General features: G+C 38.9%; 1 protein-coding gene across 4 annotated transcripts; it reads right to left on the reverse strand.

The window, feature by feature from the left end:
* Positions 1 to 528: 528 nt before the first annotated feature.
* Positions 529 to 21,542, reverse strand: LOC140901311 (bile acid receptor). Of its 4 annotated transcripts, none has more exons than XM_073319923.2 (13): positions 21,350 to 21,542; positions 16,514 to 16,623; positions 14,220 to 15,443; positions 9,285 to 9,650; positions 8,928 to 8,948; positions 5,712 to 5,852; positions 4,875 to 5,014; positions 4,655 to 4,759; positions 4,431 to 4,530; positions 2,633 to 2,761; positions 2,057 to 2,176; positions 1,761 to 1,874; positions 529 to 1,397 (listed from the first exon to the last, which is right to left on the reverse strand). In XM_073319923.2, exons 3-13 carry the CDS (start codon positions 14,308 to 14,310, stop codon positions 1,159 to 1,161), a joined length of 1,566 nt encoding a protein of 521 aa, XP_073176024.1. In that variant the 5' UTR covers positions 14,311 to 15,443; positions 16,514 to 16,623; positions 21,350 to 21,542; the 3' UTR covers positions 529 to 1,158. The 4 variants fall into 4 exon arrangements, with proteins under 4 accessions (XP_073176024.1, XP_073176027.1, XP_073176028.1 ...); XM_073319926.2 differs by lacking the exon at positions 21,350 to 21,542 and having other exon boundaries at positions 14,220 to 14,346; positions 15,311 to 15,443; positions 16,514 to 18,296; XM_073319927.2 differs by lacking the exon at positions 21,350 to 21,542 and having other exon boundaries at positions 14,220 to 14,346; positions 16,514 to 18,296.
* Positions 21,543 to 23,425: the final 1,883 nt, after the last annotated feature.

Consider the following 23,425-nt stretch of genomic DNA (forward strand, 5'->3'; position numbering starts at 1 on the left):
GCATATGCCAGCAGTAGAACATTGATCTCAACCCGTCCAGAATGTGACCATTGTTGGAGAAAAGTAACATTAATTTCTACTGTATTTCCATTTTATTTTATGATGTACAACAAATGAATTTGAGTGCCTGTAGTTGGGACTGGTGTCTTGAAAAAGAATCCTCAAATGCATGTAGGAATCTTCTACCCCATTATAGTCATGATAAATGTAACTGAGAATTCAAGCATTAATGGGGAGTCCTTATGACATTCTCCATAAAACTTCCAATATGGTTGGTAGGCAAAAATACAGAGTTAAATCCTGGTCCCACTGGAGTCAGTTGGCATTTTGGTATTGACTTCAGTGTGGACAGGATTTCACGCATAGTAGGTAAGAAAGAAGGCGGGAGGGGGGGGAGACCTATATTGCTGAAATTGAAAAAGTATATTGTGCTTATCTGCTTTGGAGAAACCATTCCAGAGTAATTCATGTGTAAAAATAATCCTGCCAGGGTCACATTCAGGTGACAAATAATTTATGCACTCAGCCTTCAAGATTTTAAAAGTTTTAATAACATACTTGCAGTGTCCACTTGAGCCACTGTATCCTTTTTCCTACTTTTTCTGGGGCCTTTTGGACCCACTGGATTATACATCTGTCAAATTTCCCAACATGGTTACATAATTCTTGCAAGGAAGATGTTGCACAAGTTGAACAGATCCCAGGAAATTAACTTTTTAGTCTAATGGCACGACAATATTAGAATCATAGTACCTAAGTAAGAGCAGAATACAACTTTGCATGGATGATTAGATTTTTTGTTTGTTTTTAAATGAAGGATCTGCTACTGTATTTTTTCTGGGGACTCAGTTCAAACTGTGAAACTGATTTAAATCCTACTTCCCCCCGCCCCCATTTGTAGTAATAAAGTTTAAGATAAATTTTATATGTTTTATATTGGATCACTTCAACAGAGCACGACTACTGCATCCAATTTTTGTTTAAAATATAGATTACTATAGATAAATACAATATTTGTTGAAGACGCTGCAGCCATATAAAGTAAGTGAAAATTTTAGTATATTTTTATAAAAGTAATATGTTTCTGAACAGTGTGCATTTCTGCAACTTTAAAGAAAATCAGCCATGTGTGTAATAACAGTAATATAGGTAAGGTGTTCAGTGCAAATCCCAAATTTCACAGAGTAAAGAGGTCAGTTTGGGGTCTTTTGTCCTCCACATTACTAGCACTTCTGAATGGTTATGATTGAGGGTCCTGAGTTCGGTAAGCCTCCCTATGAGGCGTGCAAAATGCTGTGGATCTTCTGGATGATAAATTTTTGAATATTTGTACAAAATACCTAAAAGGGGTTCTTGGAGTTTTTCCACATGTTGTTTGTTTTTTAGGAGTGGGCGATCTGCAAAACAACAATAGTATATTAATATAATTTGGGAACCAAACTTGCTCACTTTATTTTCTATGAGTACTCCCATTAATTTTGGTGAAACTACTCATTTGAATGATGAGAACAGGATTTGACATAAATGAAAGGCATAAAATGAAATACAATGATTAGGAAAATTGAACTCAAGAAATATTACACATTGAGGAAAAATTATACCAAAAAAACAACCACATAATTAGTTACACACTTTTCGCTTCTTAGGACAGTGGCTTGAGCATGTTTGATTTAAAAGTGATCAGTTACTTTTTTTTTTTTTAAGTTTTTTAAAAAATTGCACATGTAACATAATCAATCTTCATTAATCTGAAAGTTTACCTGAAAAAAATATAGTAGTTGCTACAAGTAGGGCATATTCTGTCTCAGTCACGTTAAGTTCTCCCATGCTTCTGTAGAAGTAAAATAGCGCAGTGATAAACTCCTCGGTGATACCTTCAGAAATGAAATCAAGCTATTGAAAAATCAATCCAGGAGCAAACTTGTGTTACCATTGTCAATTCATTTTCTCAAAAAAAACCTGAGTAATTTTAAAATACTCAAACTATTTAATCTCAAAATTATTCGCAAATTTAGTAAAAGAATGATCATTCTTGAGGTATTGAGAGCTAATCTACCTGTGGTAGTTGTGGAAGTTGGACTCTCTTCACTGTGAGATATTTCCATGGAATAAATAGTACTTTTATCAAGGTCTTGAACATGACAATACACAGCATGATCAGAAAATCTTACATGACCTAGAGCAAGGGAAACAATATTAAAAGTCCACTTTCTGCTTTTAACTTTACCCTATTTAAACATTGGGTTGCAGATGTTTTGCAAATGGGTCCTAGACAAGGGTGCACTATTTGTAAATCCAATACAGAGGATACACAGTACAGTTAAGTTCACATACCTCCCCACCCACCCAATACTCTGTTGTATAAACATTCCAGAAGCTCTGCTACCTCTTTGGGGCTAATGAGAGGCAAGAAAGGATCCATTTTATTGTTATTTGTTGGGGTCTTCTAAAAAAGTGAAGGATAGGTGGACATCATCATCAAAGCTATTATAAAAAACACCCTTCTATGCTTGAATGACCAACCCATTTAGGTGCAGTGTCCAGAGGAGCCAGGCTTGCTGAAAAAAATAAGTCAACAAATACAAAACTGTTGTTTGAATTCACACAACTGTTAGCATTAAAACTTACTTACTTTCACTCACTGATGATTGGCATTCATTAACTCTTTGATTATATATCTGGGCTGAACGCAAAAACATTGCTTCCACTGTTGAACCTTTTAACAATGCAATCTGGTCATCACTCGCTAAACTTTCAAATCCTGTAGGGAAGAATATTCAGTAAGACTCAAAATTAGGGGTTACTGTTTGGCCTCAGGCTACCAATATAAGTTACCAAAAATTGGGAGAATGATCACTTTAGATAAGCTATTACCAGCAGGAGAGCGGGGTGGGGGGAGAAAAAACCTTTTGTAGTGATAAACACCCATTTTTTCATGGTCTGTGTGTATAAAAACATCTTCTGTATTTTCCACAGTATGCATCCGATGAAGTGAGCTGTAGCTCACTAAAGCTTATGCTCAAATAAATTGGTTAGTCTCTAAGGTGCCACAAGTACTCCTTTTCTTTTTGCAAAAATTATTCGTCTCTGGCTTTAAGAGACAGTAGGACCCGTAGTTGTATCAAAGGCAAGATACTTACACCAAGCAGTAAAGGAGCAATCACAGCTAGCAGTGTCTTGTGGTCTTTCTAGATATTTTACATTTACATAGGAATTGACATCATGGATCAGACCAGTGATCCATCTACTCCACCATTCTGTCTCTGACAGTGGCCAATACTAGAAATTTCAGAGGAAGGTGCAAGAAACCAGTAGAGAATTTTGGAATAACCTGCCCTGCAGCCTGAGAGCTTATGTTCCTATACATTTGTTATCTTGTCTGGTGTAACTGTGGATGGTTTGTTTAGCCACAGACACGTACTCCCCTCTTGGTCTCCTACAAGAACAAGGGGACATTCAGTTAAATTGCAAGGATTTTTTAATCCTGATCAGCACAGGTTTACTTAACGTGGTGGTAAACATTCCTGTTTTTCCACGAGTGCTACCACCAGTGAAGCTGTACCAGTGCTAGATAATTAGTGTGAAAATTCCTGCTGTAGACAAACCCAATATCTTTTGACAATGAGTTCTACAAATTAATTGTACACTGTGTAAAAAAAGTATTTCCTTTTATCGGTTTTAAATGCATCACCTTTCAACTAAATCAAATGTTCCCTTGTTTTTGTATTATACGAGAGGATGAATGGGAGTGCCCGATTTGTCTTCTCACACCATTCATTATTTTATCTCTATAGTGTACCTCTTATTTTTGACACAAAGTAACTTCACTTTTTGCTGTGACAAAGTGAAACAGAGTTCAGACAATAAGATGAACAACAGTTCACTTGAGATAGCATTTCTAATTGTACATTTTTGAGAAAATATGGCTCTATTCTCACATATTGTATATGATCGGATTTTTTGATTTGGAAAAAAGGTTGTGAATTGTTCTGTTATTGAAGCTAAATGTGTGTCATACATGTTGAGTTGGCTTCTTGAAAGAAAGAACAGGGAACTGTTTCTTTGTTTTTCAAATGCTAGCGAATTAATGGCCTTCCTAATTGTCATTTGCAGGGTTGTTGTAGCTTTGTTGGTCCCAGGATATGAGAGACACAACATGGGTGAGGTAATAATTTTTAGTGGACTAACTTCTGTTGGTGGAATGAACAAACTTTTGAGCTTCACAGAGGTCTTCCTCAGTTCTAGGGAAGATAACCAGAGTGTCCCTAATTATTAACATTTGCAAGTAAAATTAATCAGTTGACTAGTTTCTGAACTGTATATCTTTTCTCAGAGTATGCATGCCACATAGATAAATGTCCTTCTTCTAGAGTAAGGCTAAATTATACTGCTTGTGGTGAAGAGTTTGTTAAATTATTTTATAAAGTTACCTGGGAGTCTCTTTGTGAAATCCACTAGTACTTGCACATGAACAACTGCTGTCTCTGAGAGCCTCAGAAAACTCTCTTCAGGGTTTGCAGTTTCCTGCAGCTGAATAAAAGAAAGAAAGATTATAAACATTTGGTATTGCCAAAATACACTAATATTATATTAATTTTTAATATTCTAGCAATTAATATCTTTGTATTGAGGCCTGTGCATTCTGAACACGTACAAACTTCTTTGCTTCCTCTAGGGGAATTGTATATTTTTGATGGGCAGCAACAATGTGATCAATAAGTTGATGTTCCACTGGAGTAAGTTCCATCCTCCCTTGGATCTTTTAAAAAAAAAAAAAAAAAAAAAAAATCAGATAAATGACAATACATGTGTGTTAAAGTAAAAATAATGTGTAACAATGAAAAGATACATTTTAAATAGGTAAAATCTCCCACTTTTCCAGATCTAGTTGTGGATGAAACATGCTTGCTGTTTACTCCCTCATCTTCCACCTTGATGCTACAAAGGAAACTGCTCTTCTGCTTGAAATTCTTTCGGAGTCGTTTTGATTTACACTGGACTTCAGTCAGCAAACCTGTAAGATATATAATTCTAGATCAAAGTACTTGTTAAAGTTCAAATACCTGTACTGTTCAAAACAAGCCCTTGTGTTATTATGCAGACTTTATAAAAGTCTGGCACCTCGGTAGCTTATCACCTATATGGAAAGCAGCTTCCTACCTATGAATGTTCTCAGCTAACAGGTAGTTCCAGGTTCTGCCTATGATGGTGGCAACATAATGAGTTTTGTCAGTCAATTCCTATCAATAGCCTAGATGTGGGCAGGGGTCAAACAGTCTGATGTCACATTCTCTTAACCTAGACTCTGTGCCATATGAACATAAGGGTTTCTCATGAAGAATGAGCATGGGCAAAATTTCTTTTTTCTCTTTTTTGTAACATGAAAGAATATTAAACACGCTTTTGGAGATCAGTCACAGTTCACCACCTTTAGCTATCTCTTGTTGGCAATTTCATAGACCCTTCTGTGATTCAGTTAAGGTGCCTGACACAGCAATTCTAGATCATAAGTAAGTCTGCATCACTTTAGAGAGGATATTTCCCAAATACTGATGGCCAGTATGGGTGGAAAGAGGAATACCACATATTCTCTGAACCTAGGAGAGGACCCTCCAAAGTTAAAACTTCCTAAAGCAAAATAAAGAAACTGGCTTTGAAAAATAGTATGCCAGAGAATTTGTTGCAGTTGTAAGGAGCAGTGGAGCACTTACATTCTGCCAACATTCCCACAGCCTTACACTTCTTCAGGCGACACTCCTGACACTTCCTCCGCATGTACATGTCCATTTCACAGTGGCCACCATTCTTGCATCTGTATATTGCATTTTTGGTAATACTACGTCGAAAGAATCCTAGAAACAAGATATTTTGGATGATGGGAAGGAATCTAAGAAATCTTTGTAATTCCACTCTCAATTATTTAAAGAGTTACTGTATGATGTTTCTACAATGAAAGGATCAGATGGTTAGATATTAGACTGATGACATTTTAATTCTCATTGATTACGTTCATTGCTGTTTTATGCCTAATATTAACCAGTGCTTGACCAAGGTAACTCCCTTTCTAGTGACAGGCACCTTACCAATAAAAAGAGGATCTATTAAGAGAGGCAGGAAATCAGCATACCTCCCCAACCCCCCATTTTTAAGTAATGGCTCAAACCATATTCCAAGTAGGAGGTCTATAACTAACACTTGACACTGTAGTTCCAAGAAAACTGAAATGAGCAAAATAATATAGGCCTGTTAGAGGCTGAGAACACAGCAAAGGCGACATGTTTAGCGACTTGGAAAAGGGGTGAACACTGAGGTGGCAAAGTTTGCAGATGATACAAAATTACTCAAGATTGTTAGAATCATAGAATATCAGGATTGGAAGGGACCTCAGGTAGTCATCTAGTCCAACCTCCTGCTCGAAGCAGGACCAATCCCCAACTAAATCATCCCAGCCAGGGCTTTGTCAAGCCTGACCTTAAAAACCTCTAAGGAAGGAGATTCCGCCACCTCCCTAGGTAACCCATTCCAGTGCTTTACCACCAAAGCAGACTTCAAAGAGTTAAAAAAGGGATCTCACAAAACTGGATGATTGAGGAACAAAATGGCAGATGAAGTTCAGTGTTAAAAAGTGTAGAGTAATGCACATTGGAAATCATAATCCCAACTACACATACAAAATAGGGTCTAAATTAGCTGTTATCACTCAAGAAAGACATCTTGGAATCATTGTGGATAATTCTCTGAAAACATCCACTCTGTGTGCAGCAGCAGTCAAATAAGCTAATAGAATGGTAGTCGGAACCACTAGGAAAGGTATAGATAATAAGACAGAAAATATCATAATGGCACTGTATAAATCCATGGTACACGACATCTTGAATGCTATGTGCAGTTCTGATTGCCTGTGATGGGGTGTACTCCCCACTCCAGCCTTGAAAGAGTTGAATTAGGCCAGGTAGGCCCAATCAGTTAAGATGCAACTGTGTGGAGGCTGCCAATGAGAAGGAAGCTGTGAGGGAACCGGCAGGAGTCCAGCAACAGTGTGGGAGGCAGCAGGGAGGAAGCCTGCAGTCTCTCTCCCTGAAGAAAGGAGAAGGAAGGGGAGATAAACCTTTTCTCAGGGGTTTCTATCTAGTAGGTTTAACAGAGAGGAGAAGGCTGATGAAAGAGAAACTGAAAGAAGCATGGTAGGAAGTAGTCCAGGGAAGTCCAGACCTTAACTGCTCACTATAGGGCACTGAACTGGAACCCAGATTAGAAGGCAAGCCTGGGTTCCCCTACCATTTACTGCAGAGTGGTATTGCTAGGGGGCAGTGAATGGAAAACTGTCTGAGTCACTGCAGCAATGATATAGTCAGGGAAGCGGGCATAAGGACTGCCTGACACTGCTTGTGAAGGGGGACATTGACAGACTCCCAGAAGGGGAAATCACAGTGTATCCTAGTCACAAAGCAGCCATACTGTGACTCAGTGAACAGGAGAAGAGCCACAACAGTGAAAAAGAAGAAAGGGGGTGATTCCCAAAATTGCCAGTAGGGGATGCCACCCAGTGATGAGTAGACCACCCTGTGACACTTCCCCCTCTCAAAAAAGATACATTAGAATCGGAGAAAGTACAGAGAAGGGCAACAGCAGTGATTAGGGGTATGGAACAACTGCCATCTGAGAAGAGATTAAAATGACTGGGGACTGTTTAGTTTAGAAAAGAGGTGACTAAGGTGAGATATGATAGGGGTCTATAAAATCATGAATGGTGTGGAGAAAAATGAATAAGGACGTGTTTTTTATCCCTTCACATAACACATGAACAAGAGGTCACCCAATGAAATTAATAGGTAGCAAGTTTAAAACAAAAATAAGGAAGTATTTCTTAACACAATTCACAGTCAACCTATAGAGCTTGTTGCCAGGGAATTTTGCGAAAGCCAAAAGCATAACTGGGTTAAGAAAAGAATTAGCTACGTTCATGGAGGATAGGTCCATCACTGGCTATTAGCCAAGATGGTCAGGGATGCAGCCCCATGCTCTGGGTGTCCCAAAATCTCTGACTGCCAGAAGCTGCAACTGGATGATGGGGGAGGGATCCCTCGATAGATGCCTTGTTCTGTCCATTCCCTCTGAAGCATCTGGCACTGGCCACTGTCGAAGGACAGTATACCAGGCTAGACAGATCATTGGTCTGACCCAATATCACCATTCTTATGTTCTTATGAGTGCCACACACCACTTTGTAGGGATCGCTTTGGCCATTGTCAGAGCTGTATTATCTGGTTCCTGAGAAATGAGTTGGTTTCCATGAAAAACAAACTTTGATAAATGCAAAATCGCAGTGATCCTCAGGGATCCAAGCCCAGCAGAGAGAGAAAAAACACAGTAATACATAGGCATTATGAGCCAAAGTCACCACCCGCATAAGCAGACACAACTTTACTGAAGTCAGCTAGGCCCGAGAGTGATGTGTAGCACTGTGTGAAATCAGTTTTCACCTCACATAATGTTTACTATGAAAATAGATATTAATTAAATTCCACAAAAATGTGAAACTGGGACCAGTATTATAATGTATTATCTGTTTCTGATAGCTTCCACAATGTGCTAAGCACTTTTCAAATGCAAAAGAGTGCACGGTCCTTGCCCTGAACAACTTAGAAGCTAAAAGATAAGCAGGCAGATAAAAGATAGAGGAAGAGGAGTAATATGGATGAAATGGTCAAGGGGGTAGTTATCCATTGCAACATATTGCTTGAATAATATTAGCTTTGTGTGTGTGTTGTATGATAGAGTTCCAGAATTTTCCCAACCTATAGTTCTCACAGCAGCAATAGATCTCAAGGAGAGATTTTAATGTAGTGAGGGTAGTGGTCGAAGACTTCTGTATGCAGTGGGAGCAGCAGGGAGGGAAAAGGGTGGAGATTTTTTTTTTGACATACCTGACAAATGAGTGGATGAGTCTGGCATCATTGGTGGAACAGAGGAGATGGGGCAACATGTAAAGAGACAAGGGTAGATAAGTACAGAGGAGTTGAGTTATGTAGATACTTGAAAGCAAGGACAAGAAGAGGAGTCTGATGAGCAGAGAAGGAGCAGTCAGTAGTGGGATTCAAAGGGGAAGATCCCATAAGTTATTCCACTCTTCAACTAGACTTCAGCTGTCCTCCAAAATGTCAATTGAAAATTAACATAAATATGTTAATTTAAAATTGCACATGTGGAATTTCAGCATGCTGCACTGATTAATATGGGGCAGTTTTCTTTCAAGTCACAAAATAAAAGTATTTCTCCCTTACCTTTACAGCCTTCACAAGTGAGCGCATTGTAGTGGTATCCCGAGGCTTTGTCCCCACATACAACACAGAGCTCTTCCTGACCCTTCATTCGCAAGGAGGAATGACTTAGTCTTGGCCTTTTTAGTCCATGATATCCATCATTATCATTATTATGGGCAACCATGCAGGAAGGCTGGTTTAATTCACAATTACTGATTATGTACTGCCCATCACTGTACTGAGAATCCAGGCTGTATGTGTTGTATTGTGACTGGGAAGGTTGTGACTGTAACACTGGAGGAAACTGAACAGTTGAATACTGGCAGTAAGGAGTAGCCTGAAAGTCTGAGTCTTGTAGCTGATAATTGATGTGCTCTGGCAAAACATCTAGATAACGAAAAAAATGAGAATGAAACAAAAAGGTTGTGGAAGAATTTGTGACTTCATTTACCTGAAAATATTAAATTATTTTTATAATGTGTCAATATTAAGATAAATTTTCAGAAGGGTAGCTTCACTTTTGCACCTAAAAATTGGTGCCTGCAATTTTTCTTAGTAAATTCTTTTCATGTGTTTGGTCAGTGTCATATTGTGGGCTACTGGAATCCTGTAGATTAGTAATTTAATTTTCCATAGATAGTTAAATTGCAGGCAATTCAGGTAGTGAGAGTTTGGTGTACTCAGACTTATGCCTGCAGTTCATTAATGATGACTAAGGTTGAGCTCCAGAAAAGAGACCGAGTGTCAGTCCAGCAGAAAATTTACCCCTAAATAAACAAACATTTTAAGTAGGGAAACATTTTTGTTTTGTATTAAAAACACATTCCAGGTACACTATATGAAAATGAAAAAAGGATTAACAAGCAGAGAAGGACATTTCAGAAATTCCAAAGGGTGACATATTTTACCATCACATACACATCTCAAAGCTGATATTCAATAGACCACAAATGCCAGAACATGTTTTATTTAATATTTCTCTGTGTAACCCAGATTTCATATAGTCATACTTGCATTTTCAGTAATATGTTCGTACAGTGTTGTGATAGGAGTTGTTTTTAGTTATTTATCATGCTTGCAGTTGATCTAAATATGAAACAAAATGTACAAGAATCACAGAAATGTAAGGCTGGAAGGAACCTTGAGAAGCTATGAAGTCCAGCCCTCTGTGCTGTGGCAGGTCAAAGTAAACCTGGACCATCCCTGACACGTGTTTGTCCAACATGTTTTTAAAACCTCCAATGATGGGGATTCTACAGCCTCCCTTGGAAGCTCATTCCAGTGTTTAACTACCTGTATAATTAGAAAGCCCTTAACATATATGAAGGCTTATCAGGTGCCCACTCTGTCTTCTTTTCTCCAGACTAAACATTCCCAGTTTTTTAACCCTTCCCAGCATGGTCCCCTGCAAATTTTATAAGCATACCCTCCACTCCAATATCCAAGTCATTAACAAAAATATTGAATAGTACTGAAGCTATTACTGCCCCTGCAGGACCCCACTAGGTACGCCCCCCCCAAGTCTGACAGCGAACCATTGATAACTACTCCTGGTGTACATTTCTGCACCCATCTTATAATAATTTCATGTAGACCACATTTCCCTAATTTGTTCATGATGGTCACATGGGACCATGTCAAAAGTCTTACTAAAATCAAGATATATCACATCTATTGCTTCCCCCTTATCCACTGGGTTAGGAACCCCATCAAAGAAGGTTTGGCATGATTTGTTCTCGACAACTCCATGCTGACTATTCCTTATCCTATTATCTTCCAGATGCTTACAAATTGATTGTTTAATAATTTGTTCCAATATTTTCCAGGTATGAAAGTTAGGCTGATTAGTTTATAATTCCTCACGTCCTCCTTGTTCCCCATTTTAAAGAGAGATACTATATTTGCCTTTCTCCAGTCTTCTGGGACTTCACCTGCCCTCCAGGAGTTCTCAAAGATAATTGTTAATGGTTCTCAAAAAGAAAAGGAGTACTTGTGGCACCTTAGAGACTAACAAATCTATTTGAGCATAAGCTTTCGTGAGCTACAGCTCACTTCATCGGATGTATTCAGTGGAAAATACAGTGGGGAGATTTATATACATAGAGAACATGAAACAATGGGTGTTACCATACACACTGTAAGGAGAGTGATCACTTAAGGTGAGCTATTACCAGCAGGGAAGCGGGGGGGAGGGGGGGACAACACAGAATGGACCTTTTGTAGTGATAATCAAGGTGGGCCATTTCCAGCAGTTAACAAGAACGTCTGAGGAACAGTTGGCGGGGGGGGGGGGGTTAACAAGGGGAAATAGTTTTATTTTGTGTAATGACCCATCCACTCCCCGTCTCTATTCAAGCCTAAGTTAATTGTATCCAGTTTGCAAATTAATTCCAATTCAGCAGTCTCTCATTGGAGTCTGTTTTTGAAGTTTTTTTTGTTGAAGAATTGCCACTTTTAGGTCTGTAATCGAGTGACCAAAGAGATTGAAGTGTTCTCCCACTGTTTTTTGAATGTTCTAATTCTTGATGTCTGATTTGTGTCCATTTATTCTTTTATGTAGAGACTGTCCAGTTTGCCCAATGTACATGGCAGAGGGGCATTGCTGGCACATGATGGCATATATCACATTGGTAGATGTGCAGGTGAACGAGCCTCTGATAGTGTGGCTGATGTGATTAGGCCCTATGATGCCATGTACATTGGTCAAACTGGACAGTCTCTACGTAAAAGAATAAGTGGACACAAATCAGACATCAAGAATTATAACATTCAAAAACCAGTCGGAGAACACTTCAATCTCTTTGGTCACTCGATTACAGACCTAAAAGTTGCAATTCTTCAACAAAAAAACTTCAAAAACAGACTCCAACGAGAGATTGCTGAATTGGAATTAATTTGCAAACTGGATACAATTAACTTAGGCTTGAATGGAGACTGGGAGTGGATGGGTCATTACACAAAGTAAAACTATTTCCCCTTGTTTATTCCCCACCCCCACCCCCCACTGTTCCTCAGACCTTCTTGTCAACTGCTGGAAATGGCCCACCTTGATTATCACTACAAAAGGTCCCCCCCCCCCCCGCTCTCCTGCTGGTAAGAGCTCACCTTAAGTGATCACTCTCCTTACAGTGTGTATGGCAACACCATTTTTTCATGTTCTCTATGTATATAAATCTCCCCACTGTATTTTCCACTGAATGCATCCGATGAAGTGAGCTGTAGCTCACGAAAGCTTATGCTCAAATAAATTGGTTAGTCTCTAAGGTGCCAGAAGTACTCCTTTTCTTTTTGTGAATACAGACTAACAGGGCTGCTACTCTGAAACCTGTTAATGGTTCTGAGATTGCTTCAGCTGGTTCCTTAACTACCCTAGGATGAATTCCATCAGGCCCTGCTGACTTGAATGCATCTAGTTTATCTAAATATTCTTTAACCTGTTCTTTCCTTTTGTTAAGAATGTGTGCATATTTCAGTACATTATGTATCATGTTTCAGTCTACTTTTCAGGCCTGATCCAAAGAGCACTGAAGTATCTTGAAAGACTTTTTGCCTTCAGTAGGCTTTTGATCAGGACTTTAGTGTTCAGTCATCCTTAGCCAGATACTAACTTCAATTATATAGTCACACTGGAGCGGGAGCAATAGTCATAGGGCCTTTACAGTATGTCTGGAATAGTTTAATGACACCTAGACTTTTAACCTTTGTGTACCAGAGGATGACAAAAACTGCTCCATGCAACCCTGGGATAAAACTGATGGCCAGCATATCACACTGAATGCACAGATTTTTGTATCTGAATTATTTTAATGAATTTTGAATCTCTCTCACTGGATATTTCAGATTCCAAGGCCAGGAGGGACCACTGTGGTCATCTAGTCTGACCTGTACAACAAAGGCCCTGGAGCTTCCCCAAAATAATTCCTAAATTCCATATCTTTTAGAAAAACATTGAATCTTGATTTTAAAATGTACAGTGATGGAAAATCCACAGTGACCCTTGGTAAATTGTTCCAGTGGTTAATTACCCTCACTATTAAAAATTATACCTTATTTCCAGTCTGAATTTGTCTAAGTTCAACTTCCAGCCATTGGAACATGTTATACCTGTCTCTGCTAGGTTGACTCGTCCATTATCAAATATTTGTTCCCAAGGTAAGTACTTATAGACTGTAATCAAGACATCCCTTAACCTTCTCTTTGTTAAGATCAGCAGATTAAGCTCCTTGAGTCTATCACTATAAGGCATGTTTTCTAATCCTTTAATCATTCTCATGGCTCTTCTCTGAACCCCCTCCAGTTTATCAACATCCTTCTTGAATTGTGGGCACCAGAACTGGACACGCTATTCCAGTAGGCGGTCACACCAGTGCCAAACACAAAAGTAAAATAAGCTCTCTATTCCTATTTGAGATTCCCCTCTTTATGCACTCAAAGATCACATTAGCTCTTTTGGCCAGAGCATCACTTTGGGTGCTCATATTCAGCGATTATCCACTACGACCCCCAAATCTTTTTCAGTCACTGATTCCCTGGATAGAGTCTCACATGACATCCGGTAAGTATGGCCTACATTCTTTGCTCCTAGATGTTACATTTAGCAGTATTACACCACATTGTTTTCTTGCACCCAGTTTACCAAGCAACCTAGATTGTGACATGTCCTCTTAGTTATTTACCACTCCCACCAATTTTTGTATCATCTCATACTGTATCAGTGATGACTTTACCTTTTCTTTGAAGTCATTAATAAAAACGTTAAATAGCATAGGGCCAAGAACTGATCCCTGTGGGAGCTTACTAGAAACATACTTGCTTGATGATCATTCCCCATTTGAATGTATAAGTGCCAAGATCTTCAAGGTAGGCACCTTTTGTAATAATAAACCAAAAGAAAAGAGTAACTGATGCAGACAATCTTTCCGAGTTTTCATAATACTTTCATTTTGCTTTACTCACCATAATATTGAATGGGTTCAGCAAGACAGTACCCATCAGATACAGTTACAAAGGTATTTGCCATACTCTGCTCCAGCTCCAACTGTTTCATTCACTTTGGTGTATGATGGGCTTTTAAGAAGAAAATCTGAGGAAGTAGAACATTGCCTGTTACTTCAAAAGGCAAGACTCAGCCTTTCATTAGAAAGAAGACAAACATTACTTCAGAAAGAATTGTGGGAGGCAGGTTAAACAGCCCTGAACAAAAAGAAACCTCTCCAGAAAATGAGGCCATTTGCGAATTATGAGAGAAATTCAGATAGGTAGAAAGTCACTGTGAGTCTACATTTCAGACTGTGTTGGTGCTAATGAACAGGGTTGAGGATTCATTTATAAGTCTTCTCATGTTGTTGATTTTACTCTAAACTATGTTCCCATCCCAAATAATTAGACGAGGATTAATATTCCCCAACACTAATCTCATAGTTAGCTGTGGAATTGCTCTGAAGCCACTACTGCAGCCTAAAGTCTGGCGCGAAATGATTGTCTGACGTTGCTTTCACGGAGGGAGGGAGGGCCTGGCTACATGTACCCAGAACCACCCGCGACAATGTTTTTGCCCCATTAGGCATTGGGATCTCAACCCAGAATTCCAATGGGTGGCAGAGACTGCGGGAACTGTGGGATAGCTACCCACAGTGCAATGCTCCGGAAGTCGATGCTAGCCTCGGTACTGTGGAAGCACTCTGCCGAGTTAATGCACTTAGAGCATTTTGTGTAGGGACACGCACTATCGACTATAAAAACGATTTCTAAAAAAACAACTTCTATAAATTCGACCTAATTTCATAGTGTAGACCTATCCTTAGTGTCCTTCTCTTCCCTCCACAGTGGTGAAGGATTAGGGGAACTGCATTGATTAAAGGTACCAGTCGATTTGACTTCTCCAGAAGAGATCAGGCTCCAAAGGGGGCCTCACCACTAAAATATTAATGGTCTCTCCTTTAGCAAAGAGGAGGGATGACAAAGATGAAGGAGGCAAATAAGCATATGGGAAAAATAAAAAGTGCATGATAGGAGTGAGTTCAGAGGGTCAAAGAGATGAAAAGTACCAGTCTGATAGCCTTGGACTCAGAAGTTCTGTACATATCCCCAGAGCAAGTACAGGATGGGCAGTGACAGAGCAAATTTCTGGCCAGCACTATCCCCAACCAATATGCTTCAACTCAGCTCTGGAGGAACCATCTGTAGAGATGAGAAGGGACATTAACTCTCCATGGCTCACTCGATTCTTGGCCCCTCTGTTGAGCTTTGTGACCAGTAGAGGGGTGAGGCAGACAAGGGTGTCAAATTAGTACTAATTGTGATGTTGATTTTGCCATTTTATACAACACAGAATATCACAAATGAAAGCTCATTCTGTTAACTGTGAAGTTGCTGTAATGCCTATGAAAATGTTGTATGCTAGAGAACCTTCAGATTAACACCTACTGAACTGGGCTGAAAATACTGTAATTATACCGCATTTCTGACTATTGAAATCATCACAGTAAAGCTATTTTAGGTAATATTTAGAAGTTTTTAAAGTTGATTAATAATCATAATTTTCTCTCTAAGTACTGAACAGTTGGACTTATGGAAAAGAGGCGACTAAGGGGGGATATGATAGAGGTCTATAAAATCATGAGTGGTATAGAGAAAGTAAATGAGGAAGTGTGATTTACTCCTTCTCATAATACAAGAACAAGAGGCCACTAAATGAAATTAATAGGTAGCAGGTTTAAAACAAACACAAGAAAGTTTTTTCACATAATGCACTGTTAACCTCTGGAACTCCTTGCCCGAGGGTGTTGTGAAGGCCAATACTATAACGGGGTTCAAAAGGGAGTTAGGTAGAGTCATGGAAGATAGGTCCATCAATAGGTATTAGCCAAGATAGGCTGGAATGGTGTCCCTAGCCTCTCTTTGCCAGAAGCTGGGATTGGGTGACAGGGCATGGATCACTTGATGATAACCTGTCTGTTTATTCTCTTTGGGGCACCTGCCATTGGCCACTGGCAGAGGACAGGATACGGGGCTTGATGGACCTTTTGGTCTGACCCAGGATAGCCGTTCTTATGATAAGTAAGGCACCTTACTTCACAGGAGGAGGGATAAAAGGAATGCCTGGTTAAAAAAAAAAAATTAAAATTGTCTAAAACATTTCTAAAATAGACTATGTAAAATATGTAGTGTGTACAAAACATATGCTGTAATTGAAAACTTGTATGAAATGCTGAAATGTGCTACAGAAAAAGAATATAGTATATACTCACACTGTGGATACATCTGTATTTGAGCTGGGAGATGTGATTCCCAGCTCGCATAGAGGTACTCAAACTAGCTTTGCCTCAGTCACATCCCCAAGCTGAAATGTAGATGAACCCTAAGGGAGATGCACCCAATATTTTACATTTCCACTAGAACTTTTATCCCAAAGAAATTCACAGTTGATACACAAAATGCAGCCACCAAGCACATAGTATGCTCCACAGTGGTTTGGGGAGGATACTAGGTTAAACTCTTACGGTATGTCTACATTGCAGCTTAGAGCACTCCTCCCAGCCTAGGGAGACAGACACTAACTTTGCTGTAACTAGCACATTAAAACCATCAGTGTAGACATTGCAGCCTGGGCAGCAGCATGGCCTAGCCACCTAAGCTTGGATCCACGGGATTGGGCAGACTTGTACTCGGGTGGGTAGCCTATGCTGCAACATCCATGCTGCTATTTTTAATGCTCTAGCTTGAGTGAAGCTAGCATGTGCCTACCCAAACTTGTAGGCACGCTTTCTTCTGCGGTGTAGACATATCCATACTCAAAGAAAATGATGGCGTCATGGGATCTGTAATGACTCCTGCAGAGCAGATAAGAGCTTAGATCTTAAGGGCTCACCTGAAAGATGGTCACAGCAGGCTACATGGAATAGTTTACTGTACCTGAGAAGGTGATTTTATGACATCAGGGAAACTGAACTGAAGCCAATTCTTAAGGTATATACACCTCCCCTCCCAAAATACATATTAATACCCTCCCCCAACATAGACATATCCATGGAATAGAAAACTTTCCCCTCATGTCACCAGCACAAGGAGAAAAGGTGCTGTGAGGCTGGAATGCTGCCATTTTGTTATCTCTGCTAGTAAATATTTGTTTGAAAGAGAAGTGACTCAGTGAATCATGGTGGGGCCCCTTATCAATCAGATCAATTTGGCATGGACAAAGTCTAAATTTTTTCCTTTGGTAAATATGCTTTTTTTTAAACTGATGGAAGTATGTGTTTCCAACATCCTTTTGATGGTGGTTCTATGTGAAAGTATTCCAAAGTAAAATAAAGTTACACTGATTGAGTCTATAAAAAAAGTAAATTGAGTTTACAAAACCCACATTCACATCTGTAATGTGTCTAAATTGATCCTGATGTAATGAACCAGTCTTTATTCAGGCGAAGCTTCCACTGATTTAAATGAGTGTTGTTTGAGAAATGATTTCAGGATTGGGCTCTTTGTGATGGTCTTTCAAGGTCATGGAGAAACAAAAGTTAAATTATGCTCTATATTTCGTTCAAAAAATAACATAATATTAAGGTTGCATAGCAAAGCTCTCCAAAATTAGGAAATGCCAAAGTTATGATTGAACATTCAACTTTATTTCTATCATCTTGTGTTTCATTGTGTGCATTTCAGTATGGGGCTAGTTCCACAAGAGGAGATAGGTGCCAACATTTAGGAACCATGGAGATCCTCAAAATTCTTGCTCTGCTGCTACCATCTAACCCTGGAGGCACCTTAAGTGCCTACATATCTATATTCCCACTGTTAAATTCCCTAGTCACTGAATTTTCTGCCAGTGAGCATACCTACAGTTGCTTCAGTCTAAGCATACCATGCCTATCTCACACTTAAGCCCCAGTGGGATACTCAAATTAGGCATTTCCTGTCTATCTATCCTGCGGGATGCAACGCAATATGCGTAATCACAGCATGCCTAACCCCACATAAAACAGCCAGACTGGGGGAGGAGATGGTAGCCTCCCTTATAATCTTTAACCAAGTGATTAAGGAACTCACCCAGGCTGTGGGAGACCCAGACTCATTTCCCTCCTCTGCCTGATGTGGAGAAGGGATTTAAACTTGGGGTGTTCCTCCAGTTAGCTGAGTGCCCCAATCACTGGACTATAGAGTCAGTCTGACATGCTGTCTGACCCAGTACATATTTAATTATGTATACAAAGTGGTATAACTTTAACAGGGGAAACCAAGAGAGGGACACTCAGCTAGTGGTTCAGGCACTCTCCTGAAAAGACCCAAGTTCATATTAATTCTCCATAGCAGGTAGATGGGGGAATTGAACCTGGATTTCTCACCAGCTCGTTGTGGGTCCTAACTACTGGGCTAAAGATTATAAGAGGACTACTGCTGCTACCGACTCCTGCCCCCAACATTTCATGTAAAAACCAACAACTTAGGTGCCTAACTCCAGAAGAAGATTCACAGCAGAGAATCCCAGCAGAGATAGGCGCCTAGCTCCTTGCAAGGTAGCTGTCTCTAATCTCTTAGACTTTACGAGGTCTTCAGGGACTGAACCAAGAACTCTTTGGAAGTATTTCCTCAGCCCACATGTTTACATGCAGTATTCCTTTCACATACTCTCAGTTAGGCATCCATATATACAGAACACAGCCTTCCTTAGTTGCCTATGCTGAACTTAGCAAAAAAAATGCAATTTTCAAAGTATCATAAATTGATCAAATCATAACCAGATTTCACCAGAACACTCAAAACCTCTTCTCCCCAATGACAGCTGTTTCTCTGACAAATTTTAATGTTTTATCCCAAACAGAAGAGTTAGAACCTTTTTTTTTATAATGGAAAAAGATCACACACACACTTCTCTTATTTGACCATTACTTACACTTTAAAAAGAAAAGACAAAAAAAAAAATCTTTGAACAGAGATGAAGATGGGGAATCTTAACCTAAAAAGTAAGTTTCTGAAAGTTGCAACTGAAAACAGGGTGATAGACTGGCAACTGTGATGCACCCCTTAATTAGAGCAATTACTATCATATCAGTTATCTAGGATCTCAATTAGTGCCACACTTAGGTCCCAACACTTTAGCCCTTAGTTAGGCTGCCTTAAGATGAGTTTTTCCTGGATAAGGATACACGTTACGCCCTGCTCATTTTTTACTGTTTCTGATCTTATTCCTGCTAAGCCTTTTGTATGGAAAGTCTTTTTTCCTAGTTTTTAGGAAGCATATAAAAGAAATAAAATGTCCTTTTCACAATGACTTAGGGTAAATTTTTCAGAAGTGCCTAATTGATTGACAAACATTAAAGTCAATGGCACTTAGGAGCCTAAGTAACGTAGGCACGTCTGAAAAATCATACTGTTTTGCTTTTCTAACCTTATTTTTGATAGTATTAAATCTCCAGCAGGTGACAAAATGTAAACTGGAACGTCTACTGAAACAGTAGGTTAGCCATTCACTGTAAATCTTGCATGTCGTACAAAGGTTCAAGAATATTCAGCTATTAATCCAAATCAAAGGATTCATCACTCATCTTCAGTTTATCAAAAGTTAAGGGAAAGTGATGTTTTAATGTATAAAAAGTAAAGTATGAACTCATGACACAAAACCATCTGAGTCACTTACCAGAAGTCACGTATACAAACTAAAGACATACTGTGCATCTGTTTTCATGTTATTAATGGCAGAAGATGCTATGTTGTTTTTCATAATTTTATTACCATGTGGAACATATTTCTTTAAGGAGACCCTCCAGGGAGCTCTTCAAAATGTCTGAATTGACAGTACATTAACATCTATCGTAAATATTTTGACAGTTGTGTCAAAACGGAAATTTCTTGTTCCAAAGGAATTTCAGGAACTTGGGCTGAAGGTCTTTTAGATTTATTTAGTGCACCCCATATCCTGGGAAAGAAAGCATGAATGAACAACCACATGAATTAGGCAGTGGATTTCAATCTCAGTTTTAATCCCAGCTTTGTTTGGTCTCCAGAGAGGGAGTTGTACTTTCTGCAGTTATGAAAATTAAACCAAGAATTGACAGGAAGTTACCAGCCACTCTCACTGGCTACTATATTCTGATATCCCAGGTAGTATATTTGGCTGCATTCAAAAGGCAATCCTCTAACCACCTCTGTGATTAAACTAAGAGTGGATTCATTTGCAAAGAAAGCTAATAGAATCAGATAACATAGTGCTGCATAAATCATGCCTTTTAATAATATGAGCTCTTGTGGGGATTTTTGTTTTTTTAATATGTGAAGAATCCCAAATTAAACTGCTCTCTGAGGAAAGCTTCACCCCCCCCACCCCATAAATAGTATTTGCTCTGTTTATCGGTCTGTATGGTACATTTTTGGGGACTTTCTGTAACTGGGATTGCTTTATCCATTGATGGATAGTTTTGTATGTGACAATTTTGTAATCTCTGCTAATTATCTTTTAAATAATGGCTATGTGTCTAATTATTTAAAAGGAATAATTTAAATAAATTGGAAAAATAAAGGGAGGCAGGTCCTTTATCACCGTACAGCTTTGATGTCTGCGTGTCTGGTTTGTGGAGAATGGGTAACATTGAAATGGATCCACCACTAAAAAAAAAAAAAGTTAGTTTAAAAGGACATCAAGAATTACATTTAATTTATTTTTACACAGTTCACAGACACATTTGTGCCTCAGACACCAGATTTACCACCAAATTTAATCCTGAATGTTGCACAGAATCCTTGGGGCTCAGAAGCTGCCATTGCATAATTACATGACTAAAATACTACTATTTATATTGCACTGAATTTTGCACTTCCTTGGGAGGGGAAAATGCATCTCGTGAATGGCCAGTATATTGTAGGTCACCAAAGCAGTTTACATATGTATAATACTCCTGAAACAAAACGATTGGCAGTAAAGAACACCTTATTTTAAAGGTATACATTTTTCTATTGTTCCTTGATCAGCATTTCAAAAATCAGATGACGAAAGTGTTCTAAACTGCAAATATCTTAATAGCGCACAGTTAATTTGTGTGTAGACTGATATTGTAAAATCCCCAAGCTTTTAGAGAACTAAATAAAATACTTACGTACAGTAGTTCTGGAGAGAATGCCCTCTCTTCCTAGAGTGGGTCTGTGAGGATGCAGCAGTTACTTCAACTTTCTGATTTCCAGCTGGAGCAAACTGGGCCTTTTCCCTATTTATCAGTTTCTTTGCATACACTTCGGCTCCAGACACTCTGCAGACCAACGCTTCAGCCTATCTGAGACACAAACTTCCCACACAGCCCTTCCTAGGGTCAAAGCAAGGGCAGCTGCAAGTCCACATAAATCAAATAATAACTGTATCATCAGGGACAGAGGCCATTGGGACTCTCACGTCATACTTTCCCAGAGTTCTGTCTAGGCAGCTTACTAAATATTTTGCTTTCTTGATAGAATTTGACATTCTCCTAATTTGATTGCTTAACACTGGCATCTCTGCACATTAATAGATAACATACATTGCAATAGTATTATTTTAACATGTATATGTGCCATAATAAATTGAATTTGGAAACTTTGTGAAGCCACTATCTCTAAACTATGTAAACATTGAACTTTTTCTACATGTTTTAATTTTAACATACGTGCTGCTGTATTGTACAGGAAGATTAATCCATGTCTCCATTACACATTGACTATAGTTTTGCCATTTGTAACAGTTGCCTAAGTGCTGACAAACAGCTGTGTATTTTATAATTTGAACATATCTAGAATTCTACAGCTCAGGATTACTCAGGATCCCAACTGCACATAATTCTGATGTGCACACCTCCAGAATGGACTCTAGAGAAGTTTAGGAAATCTCTGTATGTAGGTCTTTTGGAGTGATTTTCTGTTGCTTCTTTTCATTTATAAAAGGTTGCATAATCTGGCCATTGGCATTCTTAACTGCCCATGAAGTAGTTAGTGCTACTTTTTCATCTAAGTTAACCAGAATAATTTGTGCTACATTGTATTATGCACACTTTTGTAGTATGGTGCTGTTCTGTATTGTATTCTAGCATATTGCATTGTAGTTGAGCTGTCTTAGAGAACAGCTATATTTCTTTATACCAATTTCACTTTTGTGAAAGAACTCAAAGCTCCTCCATTTTGAAAGATTTTTATTGATTTAGCTATTCCAGCAATGGGCTTTCAGGACTTCCTAGGGTACGATTTAAGATTTTTGGAGTCAGGGCCTTCTCTCATTAAGCACCATGATTCTCCTACTCCCTGCCTGATATGATGTTGAGTAAGCATCAGATGGTTTAAATTTGGACTCAGGTCACATTTCATATTTGCCCCTGGTTTTACTGACATTTCATATTTACAACAGCAGTTTTTGCAGTTACTGCAGGAATAGCTGCTCATTATTATACTTTTTTTTGCTATGACAAAAGGCATGACTTCTCATTTTTTGCTATAGATTGTTCACAAGAACCAGTCAACCTTGATAGCATATCTTAATTCCCAACACAGCAAATTACTTCAAACAAACAAGTCAAAATAATCATGAGGCAAATAATCAGTATAAACTGATTTACAAATTGTTTAGCAATAAGGCATAGCTCAGGTTTGAAAACACTACTTACCCTATCTGGTCAACAGCATGATGGCAAAGGAAATCACCCAATTAAGTGAGCATGCTTTGCTTGACTGGGAAGGTTTACTTTATTTGACTCATACATTCAGGCTCCAGAGATTGATAGAACAGGTTGTGTTATGTCAGGAACTGGAGGCTGGAAATACCACGGTACAGTGTATGGAAGGCACATATAAATTCATATTCAAGAATAATCAGCTGTGATAATGCTGTGGGTCTGACCTGAAAGACCCTCTTATATTTGTCATGTCACACTACTTTGGAGGCCTCATTTTATTCATTAGCATCATTGTGGGCCCCTCTACAGGCCATCCTATGGGGTGAGGATGTCTCCATCTATTCAATGGCCTAAAAAATGTGATGAGCGTCTTCTGGAGTCTGAGCTCAGCAGACAGCTTATACAGAAAGTTGCTGTTCCTGAATCGTGTTTTATGTTCCAAGCCCAGCATCAATCTGAACCATTGAATTCAGAACTCTTATGGGTTTGAGTTCTCAGGAGATCTTGTCTATAAATGGTTTGGTATTCAGATAGTTAAAG

This window comes from Lepidochelys kempii, chromosome 21, assembly GCF_965140285.1.
Source record: "Lepidochelys kempii isolate rLepKem1 chromosome 21, rLepKem1.hap1, whole genome shotgun sequence".
NCBI classification, from domain to species: Eukaryota; Metazoa; Chordata; order Testudines; family Cheloniidae; genus Lepidochelys; species Lepidochelys kempii.

Bases quoted from the DNA above. Each gene is read 5' to 3' on its own strand.
- LOC140901311 (XM_073319923.2), bottom strand. From the start codon at position 14,310: ATGAAACAGTTGGAGCTGGAGCAGAGTATGGCAAATACCTTTGTAACT. The intron at 4,760-4,874 runs GTGGGAGATTTT...TTTTTTTAAAAG, and splicing joins CCACAACTAGATCTGGAAAA to ATCCAAGGGAGGATGGAACT. The intron at 4,531-4,654 runs GTACGTGTTCAG...TCTTTTATTCAG, and splicing joins TAGAGGAAGCAAAGAAGTTT to CTGCAGGAAACTGCAAACCC.